At 39.8% G+C, this 19487-nt stretch overlaps 1 protein-coding gene and 1 long non-coding RNA gene across 4 annotated transcripts in view; one reads left to right on the top strand and one right to left on the bottom strand.

Moving 5' to 3' along the window:
- Positions 1-1112, top strand: part of LOC144292902 (uncharacterized) — a 44177-nt gene extending 43065 nt beyond the window's left edge. For 2 of the 3 annotated variants that reach the window (XM_077863863.1, XM_077863862.1), the window contains exon 4: positions 324-1112. In XM_077863863.1, coding sequence (XP_077719989.1) covers positions 324-394 — 71 coding nt within the window. In that variant the 3' untranslated portion in view covers positions 395-1112. The remainder of the gene's footprint in view (positions 1-323) is intronic. The other variant, XR_013360305.1, reaches the window with a different exon arrangement.
- Positions 1113-7378: 6266 nt separating this feature from the next.
- LOC144293467 (uncharacterized) overlaps positions 7379-19487 on the bottom strand; it is a 36404-nt gene continuing 24295 nt past the window's right edge. Inside the window, exon 2 of the long non-coding RNA XR_013360694.1 lies at positions 7379-7893. This is a non-coding gene — a long non-coding RNA (uncharacterized LOC144293467). The remainder of the gene's footprint in view (positions 7894-19487) is intronic.

Here is a 19487-nt window from a genome sequence, read left to right as displayed (position 1 = left end):
GAGGGCGCTAGGAACTTGAATGGGTGACTTAATGAGGTAGTGAGTAATCAGGGTAGTCTAAGAGCTATGATATTTCTCTTTCTTCCTCCACCTGTCACCTCAATCAAAATGATCCCTAGAAGGGAGTTCCAGAAAGGGTATCATGCTACTCACTCCACCTTTGGATGTTCTCTAAATAGCAGAAACTCATTAGGCCACCTCTGGGCCTTCTATGCTAGAACACATTTAGAGAATTCTTGAGTAAGCTTGACATGCATCTCCATAATTTGGGGGAATATTTATGAAGAAAGCATCTGATGTGATTTTGTTGTCTGGGTCCATAGGACAGGGTACGGAGAAAGCCATGCAATGTAAGCACCCTGAGTCCTACAAATGGCACATGGCAAGGATGTAGCAGTTATCAGTTGACCTCGTAAAAATGCTGCACAAGCGGGCGGCCTCACACCAGCTTGACAGCATCCTATGCAAGAGGGTGTTCTGAGGGGGAAAAAGACTAACAGTAACTGACCTCTATGGAGTGTACTTCCAGAAGATGGGAAACGGAATAGAAGCATGAAGTAGGAGGTATTCACAGGAGCCTTAGAAGAACTCATAAATACAATCAACGAAAGCCCTAGCATTTGAGACGCGACACACAGAGTGCTCGGATGATAACAAAACCGGTCACAAAAGAGATTTCCCCATCTTTTCGCAAAATACGCTGGAACAAGTGGTGAGAAGGAGAGAAGAGAGAAAGAAAAAAACACCACCAGTCTGGAAGCCAAATGAGGTCATAGTCGCATTGGCAAGTGCGAGAAGCTTTGCCTTGTGAGATTTAAGTCTTAAATTAAAATGGACTGGACTTTTTAATACCAAAAGGAGTCAATTACTAAAATGAGACTAGTTCTGACGTCTGAAATGTATAGCCAAGGATTCCATCCCAGTGTGGGAAGGAGCAACAGAACAGTTTTAAGACCCTGGTTGGGAGGAAGAATGAGAGGAGAGCGGGCCATTTTTTATCTGTAACCTCCCTTGATTCCGTTGGCTTCTCCAGCTCACAATCCCACGGGGACTGATCGCCCCACAAGCTGTTTCAATATAACGCAAGGAGTGAAAAGAAGCACGTTTATGCACCCGTTTACTAGTGGGAGCGTGTCAGAGATACTGATCTCCAGACTGGACCCCTGGGTGGGACGCTGTCAGCCACGGAGAACCCGGCAGAGATGCAGGCGTGGGTGTAATTAGTGTCGAGAGCAAGGGAATTCTGGAAGATTCCAGATGACGGAGAACACGGCACCGAGGCCTCAGCTCCTGAGGGACACATCCTCCGGAGGATGTCCCGAGACGGGCGGGAAAGCCCCGCGCGCAGGACGGCTTGGCAGGCCGGCTCCGAGCCGGCTTCGGGTTCGTCTCCGCAAAGACCTTTACTAACCAGGGAGACGGTCCCCGGAGAGCTCTCCCGGGCCCCGAAGGCGCCCAAGGGCTATGGGGGGGGGGGACACCAGGGGAGGGAGGTCAGGCAATAGCCCAGTGCGAATCGCACCTGCTGGATCCACCTCTCCCAGCGCAGTCCAGGATTCGGCCCCGGGGAGCCCCCTGCCCCCCCATCCAGGCCCCGAGTCCCCGGAGCACCCCCCCGTCCAGGCCCGAGCCCCGGGAGCTACCCCCCTCGTCCAGGCCCGAGCCCCGGGAGCCCCCCCCCCACCCCGTCCAGGCCCGAGCCCCGGGAGCCCCACCCCGTCCAGGCCCGAGCCCTGGGAGCTGCCCCCCCGTCCAGGCCCTGAGCACCAGGAGCCCCCCACCCCGTCCAGGCCCGAGTCCCCGGAGCCCCCACCCCGTCCAGGCCCGAGCCCCGGGAGCCCCACCCCGTCCAGGCCCGAGCCCTGGGAGCTGCCCCCCCCGTCCAGGCCCTGAGCACCAGGAGCCCCCCACCCCGTCCAGGCCCGAGCCCCGGGAACCCCCCACCCGCGTCCAGGCCTGAGCCCCAGGAGCTACCCCCCTCGTCCAGGCCCGAGCCCCGGGAGTTCCCCCCCCCCCCCCCCCCCCGTCCCCGCCGTCCAGGCCCTGACCTCGGGAGCCACTGCCCTCTGTGCCCGGGCCCCCGCTGCGCGCCGTGGGGCAGGCCGAGCTGTGGGCAGGCCGGGTGTGGGGGGGGGACGCTCGCGGGGACCCACGGGGCCTCCCGGGGCGCGACACCGAGGCCAGCTCAGGGCGCAGGACGGACCGTGGCGCTTGGCTCTGGTCGGCTCGTTCCCGCGGGGGAGGGCGTGTGCTGGGGCGCCCACCTCGCGGAGGAACTGGGCGCCGGGGTCCCCGAGCGGGCGTCGAAGGGGCGCCCCACACTGCGCTGAGCCTGCGGGCGCTGCTGGGTGTGCCCGCCGGGGCGGGAGGGGTCGAGGGGCGGTGGTCGGGGGGGAGGGGGGGCGGGGGCAGCCGAGGGGCCGGGGGGAGCTGGGGACTGGGGGAGCGGGGAAGCGGGGGGGGGGGCGGGGAGGCTCGGGAAGGGGGCCGGGGGATCGGGGGCTGAGGGCAGCCGAGGGGGCATGGCGGCGGGGGCCACGGGGTGCCGGAGGGGGTCCCGCAGCCCGCCCCTCTGAATGCCTGCGGCTGCTGCGTGTCCCACGGGGTCCCCGGCCGCGGCCCCGCTTGGCCCTCCTGCGGGGGGTGCAGCCGACGGCGCCCAAGGCCCGAAGCGACACTGTCCGAGCTGAGCGACAGCGCGGGCGCCTCCCCGGCCCGGCCCGTCGGTGCAGCCGGACGGCGACTCGGGGCACCTCCGGGCGCCCTGCGTCGTCCTGGGGGGTGCGGGGCGGGGGGAACTGCCGAGGAGCCCGGAGCCTCCGGGCGCTGCCCTCCCACCGCGCTCCGTGCGTCTTCAGGCGCCGTCGGGAAGCTTCTCCTCCGGGCCCGCACGCGCACCGGAGCATACTGGCCGTGGGCCCAGGGGAGCCCCCACCGCGGCTGCGGGACCCCCAATGCCTCCCGCGGCTGCACCCCCTCCCGACGGCTGCGCCCCCCCTCACGGCAGCTGCACACCCCCCCGACAGCTGTGCCCCCCTCACTGCAGCTGCGGACTCCCCCGACGGCTGCGCTCCCCCCGACAGCTGTGCCCCCCCAGGGCTGCGCCCCCCCCACCGCGGCTGTGCCCCCCCGACAGCTGTGCCCCCCCCCGACGGCTGCGCCCCCCCACCGCAGCTGCGGACCCCCGGACGGTTGCTCCCCCCTCCACAGCTGCGCCCCCCGGACGGCTGCGGACCCCTCCGACGGCTCCCCGCCCCCCACGGCTGCGGGCCTCTCCCGACAGCTCCCCCCTCCACGACGACTGCGCGCGCCCTTCGCAGGGTCCCCAGGGCGCCGGCGGCAGGGGCAAGGGCCCTTCCCTTCCTTGCGCCTGCTCTCCTTGTGGCCTTGGGGGACTGGGGCCCGGGGGCTCCCTCAACACCACTCGCCCGCCCGACCTGGAGGCAGTGGGGTCCTGCGCTCCCTCCACACGGTGTGGGGCCGGCCTGCAGCTGGGGCGGGGGGACCTACCGAGGTTCCTGATGAGGCGCAACTTCCCCTCCTGCCCGGGCCTGGGCCCTGCGACCCCAGGGGGCCTGGGCCCTAGCTTAGGGCCTTTTTATTTATTTTTATTTATTTTTTTAATTTTAGATTTTGATCACTTTATCTACATTTGAAGGATGTTTTAGCTCTCCCATCATTGCCATTAGCTTTCTACCTTAAGCACCCCCAAAACATCATAAAAGTGGTGTACTTGCTGTTCTAATGAATCCTCAAGCCGAACCCCCCCTTCCCAACCAAATAGTTCTCCCTGAGCTGGTTTCTTAGAGAAAATTTGAAGCCACTGTGTAAATATTATCAATCTTCAAATTGTATATACATATATATTTACAGTACACTAATACAACTTGCATTTCACGGAATCATACCGCTTTTGCATTTTCTCAAGATTATTTCTTGGTTTCCTGTTTTGTTTTAATGGAAATACAAGTGCGGTAAAAAGGACTTGATAGACCTGGGTAAATGATGTGAATTAATAAAAGCCTGTAATATGTTTACTAAGAGATGTAAACACCAGATGCTTAACTTTCTTATTTCTACATAAAATGTTCATTAATAGCTACTTTTGCGTCTATCCTCCAGACTTATGAATAAGAAGCAGTTACCTCATTTTGTTTAGCATGTAATGTTTGGCTTTTTGGGGATTTGATTCACATTATGCAAGCTTTAGGATATTATAGAAGATTTACATTGAATGAATACTCAAGGGTCTAGGCAAACCAGTATCTAGGTTGAGTTGTTACCTACCTGTTATTTAACAAGATTACACTTGAAACACGTGGGAATATTTTGAACCGTGGTTTGATATAGAAGCAGCTTCTATCCTGCTACTCCAACTTATTCAAAGCAGAATCAAGTTATATAAGGGGTGGGGAGATTTTCTGCATCCAGATAACCATTCCCACTAACTGGTGATACAGTGAACCTTCTTTCCTACACAGAATTATTGATGTGGGAAGGACAGTTCTTCATTGTTGTATAAGAAAATTAGACTCTCAAGGCTATATGGGTATGTTGACCACATTTATACATTTCATAGGAAAGGACTGGATCATTGCCTTTTATTCACAGGTAAAAAGAGAAGGTAAATTTTTCTACAGAGTATATATATTTTATACCAAATTATATTTTCAAAATATGCACAGATTTTTAAAATACTAACTATAGCCAGGTCATTTTATGATCACTGACCATTTTACTTTTTAAAAATATAATGATCTCATTTAAGGGTTACAATATTAACTTTTCATTCTAGCTGTCACATAATGGGAAAGTGGCTGAACAGGACATGTTTTTCTCTTGGAATACCCTAGGAAGGATCTACTAGTTCCTTTCCTAGGTGTTCTTTTATAAAGACTGATTAGGATCAGAAAGACAAGTTTCCCCTGTGATATATTTACCTACTGAAAAAAAAAAGAAGGATGAGTACCCTAGTTGTTTAAATATGATTTATCATTGATAAGGAATATTTTGTGATTCAAATTATTTGAAAAATGTTTAGATACATTTATAGAAATAGACATTTTTTTGCAAAGCCAAAATAGATCTCTAGCAACTAGGTGTGACATATGCCAAATAATTTGGCAAGTGTAGCCAGTGGTCATACCATTTAGATCTGGGAGGTTCGTTTCTTTTGGATGATGAAAGATTCAAACTGCAAGGAGGGCGTGTGGAAGAAGATGAGGATGAATTTAGAACATCACCATGTGACAATATGGATTGAGCATCCACTCTGTGTAAAGGACTCCATAGATATTGTGAAGGAGGAGACACACACACACATAAAAGAAGATGTTGCTTTTTCCATCTTTTTTGTTTGTTTGTTTGATTTTTTTTATTTTTGTTTTTTGAGAGTGATCTAGAGCTACATTAGAATGAGGAGTAAAGGTAAAAGGAAAAAACCATCCGCAACATAATATACTTTTCTTAAGTGCCTGATGCTTTTCAGATGCAATTTTAATTATTAGAGCAAGGGCCTTTTTAAGTTTTGTAAGGAAGACCTAAGTCTAACCTTTGACTGACTCATCGTAGCATGCTTTGCACCATTCTGTATTCCCTAGACCCCTGTGATTTCAGAGATCTTGGAAGCAAATGTTGCTGTTATTTTGTTCTCCTTCACGTAAACTATGTTAACCGCACAGCGATGCATATTTATACTAGTCTGTTTCCTGCCACACAAGTCCGCTCTGTTCTCTTTCCTCTACCCCCGCTGCTGACATACAGATGCACATGGGCACACACAGGCACACACACTAAAGAAGGATTTATGTTTGTTTGATGACTAGCTAGTAAGTATAGTCTTCGGCTATGTGAGGATCACTAAAACATTCACAGGTAGACACATTTATATAAAGAGGAGCAGCATCAAGTACAGGAAGTTAATGTTAGAAAGTAGCCATCAAATAGGATTAGCTTAGCTTCACTGGAGAGTTTTCCTTCAGATATTAAACTTTCTTTCCTCCTGTGAAGATTATTATTTTGTATTCCAAACATCCAGAGCTAACTGAACAAAATGAGCTTCTTGTCTAGACGTTGCCTAATAGACCATGGGGAAGGGGGAGGGAGGACGAGGAAAGTTTGCAGCAGAAGAAATATCTGGACAATCAGTTAAATGTGTTTTCATGATGAAATATTTTCAGAATAAAAATATTGATTGGACTCCACACGTACTTTCTGTGGAAGAGGATTGACAAAGTATATTCAAAATAGAGCACATGGGACTCAAAACTTTTTTAATGAAAATAACACATTTCTAATTTTAGAGAAACGACTAATTTTGGCATAATTAAATAAGCAGTAGGCATGTAACATAGTGGGTTTACAGAAAATTAAAAAAAAGAAATTGATACTTTATTTTGCTATTATATATCCACTCTAAGTAGAATAAAATAGAATTTGCAAGGGATACAGAGATTCACTGAAACGAACTCCATTTTTAAATAAATATTGTTCCAAAAACCTTAATGTGATTAAAAAGATTTTGAGAACGCAACACTTGTATGTACCTCATTGGATTTTAAATTCCCATGAAAAGCCCCTTTGTTCTCCACTCCGCCCCCATCCTTTTCGACCATAACATAAACTACAACTACTCTCATATTCTATGCATAGGCTTTTTTTGTGTGTCATTTATATGAAAGAAAAGTATATACTCATGAATAGACACAGCATCACACCTCTGATTTCAACACAGAATTGTGTACTAGATTAAGTGGAGGAATTTTGTTGTGGAAAACTGGTAAAAAGTGACATATAGTAGTGTGAAAAACAGAGAACCAACGTTCAAAAAATATAGTAAAGTGCAGATAAGAGAATATAACCTAAAAGGAGAGGGATAAAGGAGTGAAACAAGAAATAGTGGGTGGGCATAGGAGAGTTTGGAGAGTGGATGAAGAATTAATTGGGAGGTGATAGCAGTTGTTTCCCTCTTTCTCAGTGTGTGTGTGTGTGTGTGTGTGTGTGTGTGTAAGAAAGAGAAAATAGACTTACGGGATTGTGTTATTATCTCCATTTGGCATTTTCAAGAAAATTCATAAAGGTAATGTGACTTTATGTTGGCTACATCTGTAAATACTATATTTTGGTTTTATAAAAGATATTTTTAAAAAACAAAATCATTACTCTCTTACAAATATAAAATGAACATGTATGTGCTAAATATTTTATTTAAATTATTAATTAATGAGGGATATATTAAGATGCTATAACTGGTTCAAAGGACACTTCAAAGTACTACATTTCTGTAGGTAATTCAGGAATGCCAAAATTAACTTCTAAATAGAGGTAAAATTGGCTTTTTTTTTTTTTTTTCATAAGAAGGAAGGGAAATCAATAGCCCCTTCCCTAGAAAGAATTCATTAGCACGTGGAAGATAATAATGTGCAATGCTGTGAATTGATGGAGACGTAAGTTAGGACATCCACCAATCATTTTTGCCTCTTTCACAAAGTCTTTCATGATTTTTCCTGGTTGTATGTACCAGGTTCATATTGGTTTTAACGTTAGAATATAGAAACTATGTTTTAAAGTTGCCATATATATATATATAGATAGAGAGAGAGAGAGGAGAAAATAAGAGCAAAGCCAATACTGATTCAGCTACCTTTTTAAATTTTACAATAGTTGTGTGGTATAATAACTCCTCAGAGTCTGTGAGTTATCTAACTTTCCATCTAAACAAATGCTTTAATTATTATACTGAAAACTCATATTGGTAAATCTTCATGTGCACATTCTTACCACATCAACACTCTCTTCATCTTCCCAAAGGTTAAGCGAAATGTCATGCAGGTGATCTGTCTTCTGTTGTTCTTGTCCCATTAGAATGGAGATGGAAGTGACAAAAACACAATCCTGATAAAGTAAAAATAGAGAACATCAATTATAGGGATTCAGAGTGAATTTGTTTAAAGTGAAATTCTCAATTCCAAGTCCTCAGTTTCAACATATAAAAAAAAAAAAAACACACACATTAGTTTGCATATTGATAGGGTATTGAGTTAACACTCAATAAGGCAAAATAAGAATATGAGTAATATTAGCACTTGTGTAACACATCAGGTTAAAACTATACAGTTACTTTTCTTCTATTCTAAGAAGCACTTTCACAACCTGGAACTAATTCATTTGTAAGTTAAATATCATTCGAAGCGTTTTATAGATTCACAAGTACAATACCATAAATATATTTGTGGAGCTGGCCAGTATTTACTAATTTTCAATTTTGATGTAAGGGGCTTAAAATTTAAAATTGTAAACATTTTAATTAAAGGTAAAGGGTGACTATACCTCTAAGAAAATCAAAAGACACAATATTTTAACATTGTCTGATTCAAGACTGAGCACTGTCATTTAACATAAAAACCAGTATAAACACATACCACACCATATCATGAGAATGGGTTACCAAATTGCTTCTGGTTTGCTTCATCTATGTTAATAACACTTTCAGTTCAAGTATGATGTATATCCCTGTTAAAGTGATGTAAACGTAGGAAGTTTAGTCTGAGAATTATTTGTGTAATTTTTCTTGTTTTGTATTTTGGTGGTACCTAGAAAATGAGATTAGTCACTTCAAAATAGTTTTGTGCCATTTCCTAGGCAATTTACTGCATGTAGATATTAAGCTTTAGTTCAAGGTTTGTACCGAATAAATCACTAAGAGTCAATAGGAACGCATTTCCAGAAAATGATTTAGTATGTTTAACAAAAACAAAAAATAATTTGAAGTGTTACTTTTAATTAGGTTTCTGGATAAGACATATTATTTAACATTCTGGCTTCAAATTATCCATGGAGAACATAAATTTTATGACTAGCTAAGAACAAATTACTATGATTTTTCCCAGCAAACACCAAGCACAGCAAGATTATACGGGAAACACAAATTTAGTAGCCTGTTAACAACAAAATATAATACCAAGGGTTTTTATACTTAGTCCTACAATGAGGGGTAAAAAAGCAATAAAATGGTGCAAGTAATAAAATAGCTGCTGTTAAACATCAAATTTAGGCTCAAAGAAACATGCAAGCTTAGTAGTCATCATTAAAGTTATAACTAGACCTACAGGCTGGAGAAGTTTATAGTTTAAACTCTTTGGTTTTAAACTAGATAGATACCGGTTAAAATTATAGCTGCAGTATAATGTGGTACTTCTGAAAACACTCTCTCCTTGACCAAACTTCAGTCAGACTCTTCTGAGTCCTTTTTAAGAGTAGGCCTCATCTTGGGCCTTGCTGCCAAACCTTACTAGCCTAATTGCTCCAAGAATTATGCTAAGATATACCTTTAATATCTGATCATCTTGGCCTGCTTACACCATGAATCCTGTTAAGTAGGTTTAGCAAAAATCTCCCCCACCCTTAATGTCATGTCATAATTTCCATCCACTGATACCTTGTACTGAGTCTGTTCATTACCTATTATTCTCCATTTGTCCTTATATTTAAAGTTGAGCTAGAATTCTCTCTTCTGTTGAGATAATCTTGACACCTCAATAGCAGTGGCCTTTAATAAAGTCTTCCTTTCTCCTGTCTTAATGTTCAAATTTTATGTAAATGCATGACTTTAAAATTGTAAAGACAATTTTCTTTTCATGCTTATTTTATGAGATAACTGTATCAGTATTTGGTGGAGGTTATTTTACATGTTTTTTCTTGGAATATTTGTTTTAAAGCATTAATTGAAATCTTCAAAATACCATTGTTTTCTCTCCATAACTGAGTTACAAATGTGTTCACATTTTATATAGCATTTACTATATATATATATATATATATATATATATATATATATACATAATATATAGAGGGACAGTAATTGTGTTGGTAAAACTAAACAAGCACAAGGTGATGCTATAAAGAATATAGTAGAATATATTCTATATAAAATATAGAATCCAAGCAATGCACAAAATCATTAAATGCGAAGATTCCTGACAGCTTATGTGTGTGTTTGGTGGTGGTGGTGGTGGTGGTAAGGAAAAGATTGGGTAGCATTCATATTTTATTTTGTTTTAATTTGATTTTTATTTTTTTAAGTCACTTTTATAATAAAAATAATGCTTTTATAATAAAAGCTTAGTGCTTAGTATGTATTTGATCAATAATTGCTGCAATAATGATGATAGGGTTGATACTTATTGCCTGACCCATTGTGTCCTATCTCTAGAAAAGGCTCTTCGGTTGTGTGATAATAAGATTGAACAAAATTAATTGGTTTTCTTCCACTCGTTTGAAGCTTAAATGAAGATATTGTGCTATTTCTTTTCTGGCACCACTTTTGAACTAGTCTCTAGCCTCTCTTTTGTTTTCATTCGAATGCTATATATTTTGAGTCTACAGTCTTAGTGAAGTCATCACTGTGTTACATTGTACCTCGTACAATTTACTTTTGTCTCTGGGATAACTTAAGTTGACCGTACATGTATATGTTTTTCAACCAACTTTAGCTGACCTCACTTTCATAATTTCTAATTTGATGACATTTTACCCCTTTCAATAATCCTGACTTTACTTATCTTAGCTCTAGATTGACCACCCAGAAATATAACCAAACTCTGGACTTCATCAGCACATCCACGTCCAACAACTCAAACTTTGTACTTGGCTTGTATAATCAAAACTTCCTGTCTTGTTTTCTCTCTCATTTCCCCACACCCACTAAATGTCTTCTGTAAGTTGACTGAGGGCTAATTGCTCAGTTTCTCTTTTTAACTCTCTCCTTTCTTTTAAATATGTATGTTGACTTCCTATGCATCTTTCTTCAGGAATTCAAGAAACGTTTTCATATTCCTGGATTCTCTAGTACTGATGTAGTTACTTCTGCTGACTAGATTCATGCGGGATATCATGGGTGAACCATCTAGGGTTCCCTTGTTGATGCCTGCATTCTAAGTTTCATTCTCTAGCTTTCTATTAGATATATGACCCCAAATATCTACTGGATAATTTTGCTTTTTGTTTAAGTTAGTTTTCTTTTTACAAAATTTCTTTGCCACTATGAATTCTGATAAATGCAACTGATAAAACCCAAGGGCCCAATAAACAGCTTAGCTTGGCCAGAGCACAGGGCATATATGTGCCAGTAGGGAAGATAAGATTTGAAAAGAGGTTTGGGAGCTCTCTAAACTAATCTTTTATTTATGTCAGTGATTCTTAAATTGGAGTTCAAAATTACTCAAAGAATCTGTGGATAGATATGTATTTAATAGAATTGATTTTCTTGGGAGACAACCAAAGATAACATTCAGTGAATAAATACAGCTCAAAGTCCAGAATCTCAAGTTGAAAAGCAGCATTCACTTTGCTAGGAATCTGTGTGGCTCCTTTTGGCCTCAAAACCTAAGAAATGAGAGGATAGGTTATCTGTCCTATACACACGCAATATGCTATAGTAGAACAGGGGCAGGAAAACACCCACACAAAAATAGTCCCACTTGAAAGGGAAGAATGGAAGTCAAAAAAAGCAGTCAATAGTTTATAGCTATTCTGAGATTACGCTGAAGGCTTCTTACCATTGAGGTCAAGAGGTTCCTTAAATAAGATATGATTCTCCTGGCAGAGCTTTTATTCATCTTCTTTATTTTCCACTATCCTCTTGATCAGGTCTATACTTTTTTCTAGCTCACATCCTGCACATTGATGCTTGGGGATCCATAGGTTACTTTGATTCTCCGAGTCACACACTTTTCCAACTCAGGTTCAGGGCTTTTTTGGCAGTTAATATCCTTTTCAGTTTCTTTGCATCTGGTCTATTTTTGTGGCAGGACCATCTATTTGCTAATTAAAACTGAAGACTCCTATACTCAATCATAATCCAAGAGGTAAGGTAGGAGTCAGGGTCTGGGAATATGCATTTTAGCAAACCTGTTAAATAATTTTGGTTCTTTGTAAGTTTTGGGAGCTATACTGAAGGTGGTTCTTTGAGGTATGGGGCCTATTTGAGTAGTTCATAGGTAAAAAGATAGGGGTTAGGAGTCTGAACTAGGGTGATGATAGAGCAGTTTGACAAAAATGGATTCCAGAAACATTATAGAAGTAGAATCCACAATTTTTTTTTAAAAAGATTTTATTTATTTATTCATGAGAGACACAGAGAGAGGCAGAGACATAGGGAGAGGGAAAAGCAGGCTTCTCACAGGATGTGGGACTCAATCCCAGGACCCCAGGATCACACCCTGAGCCAAGGGCAGATGCCAAACCGCTGAGCCACCCAGGAGTCCCAGAATCCACAAAAAATTGACACATTATGTAGGAGATGTCAAAAAAAAAATCAGGATGAACTTTCAAGTATTGCGTGTAAGAGTATACAGATAGAGGTCCTCGTCAAGGTAAAGTTACAAAAGAAAGTTTCTTGTTGATTTGGAGGTATCTGTGGAACATGGGCAGGGAAGGAGTGTTAACTGATGGTCATCAAAATGAGAATGTAAAAGAAAAAAGTGGAATTTATAGTCTTTGGGAAGAAAGACTATAAATTGTTCTGTTCTGGTACTATGCAACTAAGGTCTGATTAGCATGCTGCATTTTCCTGATGTCCTATGTGAAACACAAACTCATTGTAGTCTTTTATGCATTGGAAAGTGACAAATGGTCCTTTTCTTTTAAATTACGAGATATCCTTGAAAGTGAGATGTTCTTTTTTTTTTTTTTTTTGAAGATTTTATTTATTTATTCAGGAGAGACACACACACACACAGAGGTAGAGACACAGGCAGAGGGAGCAGCAGGCTCCATGCAGGGAGCCCCACGTGGGACTTGATCCCGGGTGTCCAGGCACTCAAACCGCTGGGCCACCCAGGCTGCCCGATCTTTTAAAAAAGATTTTATTTATTTATTCATGAGAGATGCACACACAGAGAGAGGTAGAAACACAGGCAGAGGGAGAAGCAGGCTCCATGCAGGGAGCCCGACATGGGACTCAATTCCGGGTCTCCAGGATCAGGCCCTGAAATGAGGGCAGATGCTCAACCGCTGAAAGTGAGATATTCTATGATATATCTGTAATACAAGAAAAAGGGACTTCTGCTTGACAAATTAGTTTTAAGCCTTAAATTATCCATTAACAACAACCCAAAATGTTATGGACACTCAAGGCATATAATTCTGTCTTCTACCTTGTCTGAGACCTTGAAAACATTATCACTTTCAGCACTTGATGTTAGTGTACATAAAATAAAACTAGGAATCTGTTCAAGGAAAAAATAAATGTGCCCATGCCATAGGAAGATAGAGCCAAAGTGTCCCTGGAGGCTCCCAAATGACTCTGGAAATTCTAGCAGGGTTCTCTGGGGACGTATCAATGTGTCCGTGTGTTTTCAAGGAGCACCAGATCAGCTTTCATTCCCTAGGTGGGATCCCTTGGCCTGGCCAGAATTGTGTGGCTTGTTATCAGCTCCACTGCTTTGTTGTGCTTTCTGCCATTCCACCTACCGTGGCTGTGCTTCAAGACAACCTCCAATTTTATAAGACACCTGCACTCTCATTCTAGGTAAGAGCTTAAAAAATCAATGAAAAACATATTTCAGCAAATTTTTGTCTGCAGAAAAATATACATTTAGAAACATTTTCAAAGGTATTATTCTTACTTTTCTTCTTACATCTGTTTCTACTATACATTAGGCAATTATGAGTTTTTCATTCCCTACAGTTTTTTGTATGTTAAATAGAAAATAATTTATATATAGAGAGTGTATTTCTTAGTATAAAACAAGCTGTACCTAGGGTTGTCTGTTTTTTTTTTTTTTTTTTTTTTTTAATGTCTGTGTGACAGTAGAATGAAAGAGAGGCAGGTATTTATTTACATTTTTAAAACCTTAAGATCCACTTAAATCTCTTCTTTATATTAGAGGCCCTGAAACCTGATCTTGTAGTTAAGATTTATGAGATATCTCTCAGTTTCTGGCTCTGACATTCTCCAAAAGGAGGGAGAGAATATCCTGTTTTTACAACACATTAAGAGCAAATAACTTGAAGCTATATTGAATGATCTGTAATCAGTAGAATAGTGATGTGATTAAAAATGATAAATCAGTGGAAAAATTCTTCAGAGGAGTAGTAGTAATTGTCTTCTTGGGAATTATTTGATATGAATAATCTCAGTTTTCCAATATTATAGGTATTTGCCTTAAACACAGGTCTCATTAATCTCCTGAGAATAAAATGATACATTTTGAGACAGAAAAGTCTTCTTTGTTGGTATAATACATGTATCTTTACTTTATCCAAATAAAGTGCAGAATATTTTAAAACTATTTGGAGAAATATGGGTGACTTATTTGGTTAAGCGTCTGACTCTTGGCTTTGGTTCAGGTCATGATCTCATGAGTTCTCAACTAGGGTAATATCATAGAACTGCTTTTCTCCCAACTTTAGACATGTGGGGGCGGTTTTGGTTGTCAATAATTGAGAGATATATCTAACATTTAGTAGGTAAGGGTCATGAGGAATAAACATCTCACAATACAGAGAGATTTCCATACAACAAAGGACTATCCTGTCCACAATGCCATCAATAATCCTTTGGAGTAATAATAAAAACCAGCTCAAAACCAGAAAGCCAAAAAACAAAAAACAAAAAACAAAAACAAAAAAACAAAAACAAAACAAACAAACAAAAAAAAACCAGAAAGCCCTGCCCAAAACTTAAATATTTGCACTAGTGTCACGCACTATCATTGTGATCTTACTCATTGAGAATTATTCTATGCAATATTTTTAAATTTCGGGTCTGATAAATTCATTATTGGGTCATGAAATCAATGTAAAAGATTTCACGTGAAATCAATGTATCTTTTACATTGAGACTTGTTTAAATAGACAATATCAGTTTGTACTGCATATAGTTTGGGTATTATTACATGAATCTTTTGTTTCAATTATATATTTAGGTATAAATGTCTGTGCATACTGGATTGCCATGAAAAATTACTGTTTGCTGAGAGTAAGCATTAAAACAAAACAAAACAAGAAATTTTAAAAAATCACTTAATCTATATAGTTGGCTTTTTTATTTCACACTATACAACTTTACTTGGAGATATTAGATAAATCAGCCCCAGCTCAGTGAATCAGGTACCAATTATCATTGCAAGATATAAATTTAAGCCAAAATATCAACCTGACATTATTGAGAACTAGCTTTAGTGAGGAGATAACACTACATCAACAATTAAAGAACAGTGAGGGCAGCCCTGGTGGCTCAGTGGTTTAGCGTGGCCTTCAGCTCAGGGCGTGATCCTGGAGACCCGGAATCGAGTCCCACATCAGGCTCCCTGTGTGGGGCCTGCTTCTCCCTCTGCCTCTGTCTCTCTGTCTCCTCTCTGTGTATTCTCATGAATAAATAAATAAAATCTTAAAAAAAAAGAATAGTGAAAGTAGAAATATATATTATATATTATATATTTCAGGTCCAAGAATTCTAAAAAAAAGAAAGATCAATATAGACTTGAATAGTCAGAATTTCAAAGTAGATGTCAGACGAATTATATTTTCAGAAAGTGTGGCATTTGAAATGAACAGGAGTAGGATGATGGAATTTCTCCTTTGTTGAGAGACTAAGTGGAAGATTGTGAGTGTATAGTTTATTTGAAAAATTATCTTGCCTATCTTGTTTTTTAAAACCAATTATCTTTGAATTTTTAAAACTTCCAAGTTCATACATAAATAAGTTAAAAAATAATTGGAAGCTAATACTCCAGTGACTTTTAGTGGAACTAGAATCTGAAATAGCAAGTGATGTAAATTCTCCAAATAATGTGACAGAGGTGACCTAGTGTATATGCCAAATATAAATCTCCAACATTTTTCAATAAATAGTCTGTGAGCTTTGACATAACATTAGCATAATATTTCAAGCTTGGTATGTTTGCAAATATTTGTGGAATAAATAGAAGAATGAATGAAATGGGCCACAGAAATTAAATAATTCTTCAGTGTATTATATTCTTTATGTGACAATAAACTCGTTAGAACTCCATTAGTGTAATAAACAATGAAACATGGATTACTATTTCCTTTATTATCTTCTTAAAATATATGAACTTTTTATTTGTTGGTCAATGGTTATTTCATTTGTGTTTAAACAAGTCCATGTGGTGTTTTCTGAAACAAGTTTATTTTCATGAGTGAAGTGAAGCCATGAGTAGCATTTACTATAACTATTTCACAATGTATTAATCTTTGTGTATATAATGCCAGTAATATTTCAGTTTATATGCATTGTTATTTATGAAACAATATTCTGGAAGGGCATATATGTATCAACTGTCAGAATTCCTACATCACGAGACAGTTACAAATATAAACTCTTCTCTGCAAGACTCTTGCTTCCATAATCCACATGCAATCACTTTAGAGCCAACAGCTGAATTACATTCTAGTTTTTGTGGTTTAAAAAAAAATAGAAAGAAAATGAGCTAAGTCTTTAATTATAAGTCTGTGATATATCTGTGGAGCTGAAGAAATATGTGTCTTTGCATGTAATGATTAATGAAAAAATTGATCATCGTGATGGCTATTTCCATATATAATTTGTAGGCTTACAAAATTATCATTTTAAGAAATAGCTATTTGTTATGCTTGGACATACTGAGAATTATATTTATTCTAGTTAGATTTATATTTGGATATTTATTTTCCAAATAATATATTTTATATCACAAAAGATGCCTCAAATAAAAATTTATATATATTTTAGAATTGTATGGCAATAGTGTGATTTTGCGCACTCATTTTACGTGTTTCTTTTGGAGAAGCAAAAAACATAAGACTGTTATTCTGATTTTTACATTGAATTTTTGCTGTTTTTCTCTTATTTAAAATCTATTATAGAAATTATATTTCTAGAACTGTAAATGGATGTAAATCCCTCACATGCCAGATTCATTCATACAAGCTTGATATATATGCATGCTCATTAATCTTCCAGACGTGTTCATTTGTTGAGGAACAGGATTCCATGCCCACAGGTGTGTGCATGTTTTTCATGCATACCCAGATCTCCCTTTATAAAAGTCTAGGTGGTTATATTTGTATCATATCAACTATTTCCTGGCCAAAGCTAATTGGGTCAGGATGAGCACCTGACTTGAAGAAACTCATTCAATTAAAGGTGAAAGGAATAATCTGTTTCTTTGTTAAGAATTTTAAATAAAGGGATGCCTACGTGGCTCCGCAGTTGAGCATCTGCCTTCAGCTCACGGCGTGATCTCGGAGTTCCAGGTTCAAGTCCCACATCAGGCTCCCTGCAGGGAGCCTGCTTCTCCCTCTGTCTATATCTCTGCCTCTCTCTCTGTGTGTGTGTCTCTCATGAATAAATAAATAAATAAGATCTTATGAAAAAAAAAGAATTTTAAATAAGTTGGCAGTGGACTTTGAAGTTAAATGGTCATGAACATCATTTGGTGTTAGGACAGAAGAAAACCAGGGCCTACCTGAATTATAGGGATGCGAAACTGAATTAGATAGGAAAACTATACTGTTGATAAGTAAATAGTATTAACAGGCTGAAGCATCAGAAATCAAAAGCTGTATAAACCAGAAGAGAGAATGAAGAAATGTGTTGTTTCCCATACATCGTGCATACCACATGACCACACTTTCTGCAGTTTGACTTCAAAGTTGTATTCTTTAATACCTTTCTATTATTGTTCTGTGTAGGTTTCAGTTCTTTGTAACGAAAGAGCTTTGATACTCAGTATGGATAGTAAACCATCTTGCTACCCAATATTTTCACTGCAATGAAGGACAAGGGATCTATATGTAGATTGCAGATCGTATACTCACTGGTTATAACTATTTGTGTGTATAGAAGAGTAATACATTCTGAAGATTTTCACAAAACAGCTGCATTCCTTGATTGCAATGGGATATAATAACCTCCAATTTGTAAGAAATTACATTCACAGTATTTAGATAGTTGTGAAATAACCTGATGCGCAGATTCCTCAGAATAAATTAGGAATAAAAGTGCTTATTTGAACAATTCTATGGCTGAATGTGTGTGGTCCCCTGCCCCCATTTCCTATGTTAAAAAACTAATGCCGGATGGTGATATTACTGGGAGATGGGAGATGACTGGTCATAAAGGCCGAATGCTCATGGCTGGGATAGAAACCTCCCACTCAGCAGCATTAACTTCTCTCCTGGAAGATGAGATTATAAATGCAAAGTAGAATTATTTTATTTTATTTTATTTTATTTTATTTTATTTTATTTTATTTTATTTTATTTTATTTTATTATTATTATTTTTTACCCATTCCCTAACCCACCTGCTTCGACTTCAATTGATTTTCTCTTTATCTCTTAAATTCCTCCTCTCTCTTTCTACCTATGCCTTACAGAAAGGATTTTACTGGAAGAGATTTTTTTAAATTCTGAGATGAAAGAAGCCTTTTCCCTTGAATTCATTTGATACAATATCTCTTCAGAAGCAAATGCTGAGATTGCTAATTGCAGAATTAGGTCATTGATGGGAGAGGGGAACTTGATAAATTTAAGGCATTAAAAAAAAAGACATTTTCAGGCAGAGTACATATGGACTTCATATTTATCCTTTCTCTTACTGAGAGTAATAAAAGCTGATACCTTTGTACCATTTATGGTAAATGTAATGGTATATAATATTTAAATTTCACAAAACTCACGACAACTGGTTATAGTAGGTGACATTTTTATCTCAATTTTACCACCAAGGAAACTTCAAAACTGTGACTTCAAGAAATTAAATAATATTTTGGTAATGTTATTCAATTAATAAGTGATGAAGACCTAATTACAAACCTCAGTTCTTCTCATCCAATAATACTGTCATCCTTTTAGAAAAATACTTCATAATATAATGAGTACCACATACATTTTTAAAAATTCTGTATAAAATAACATTGATCTCATCTGATCAGTACAAAATATATGGAAAGAGCAATTTTTTTATTATCAATAGAAGGAAATTCTGAAGTTGTACTTTCAGATTAAAAAAAAGAAGAAATATGCTTTGCACTCCAAGATGGAGCAACTAGTCACATGACTATGTAAATGTAAATTAATTAAAATAAAATTTAATTGTCTTCACTCTCACCAGGCACATCTCAAGTGTTCTATAGCCACTGTGACTGGTGGTTACCAATTTAGACAGATGAAGGACATTTCCTTCAAAGTGGAAAGTTCTCTCTGAAAGTACTGGGCTATGATCTTAGCATTATAATTTAGAGCAAAGCCTGAGGACCAAATTAGTCTTCCAACTGTTTTTATAAGTACAGTTTTATTGGAATATAGCAACATTCATGTGTTTGCATGTTGTTAATGACTTTCTCCTCATTGAAATAGCAGAGTTGAATAGTTGGGCGAGAGACAGTATGGATCCTAAAATCTATTTCTTATGTTACTGTTTAAGGAAAAGGTTTGTCAGACTTTGACCTAAAACCTCTCTTTTAAGCTCCCAATAATTAG

This window comes from Canis aureus, chromosome 21 (genome assembly GCF_053574225.1).
Source record: "Canis aureus isolate CA01 chromosome 21, VMU_Caureus_v.1.0, whole genome shotgun sequence".
Classification (NCBI taxonomy): Eukaryota; Metazoa; Chordata; class Mammalia; order Carnivora; family Canidae; genus Canis; species Canis aureus.
The sequence above is the reverse complement of the archived record's forward strand: the minus strand, read 5'-3'. Positions and strand labels throughout refer to the sequence as shown.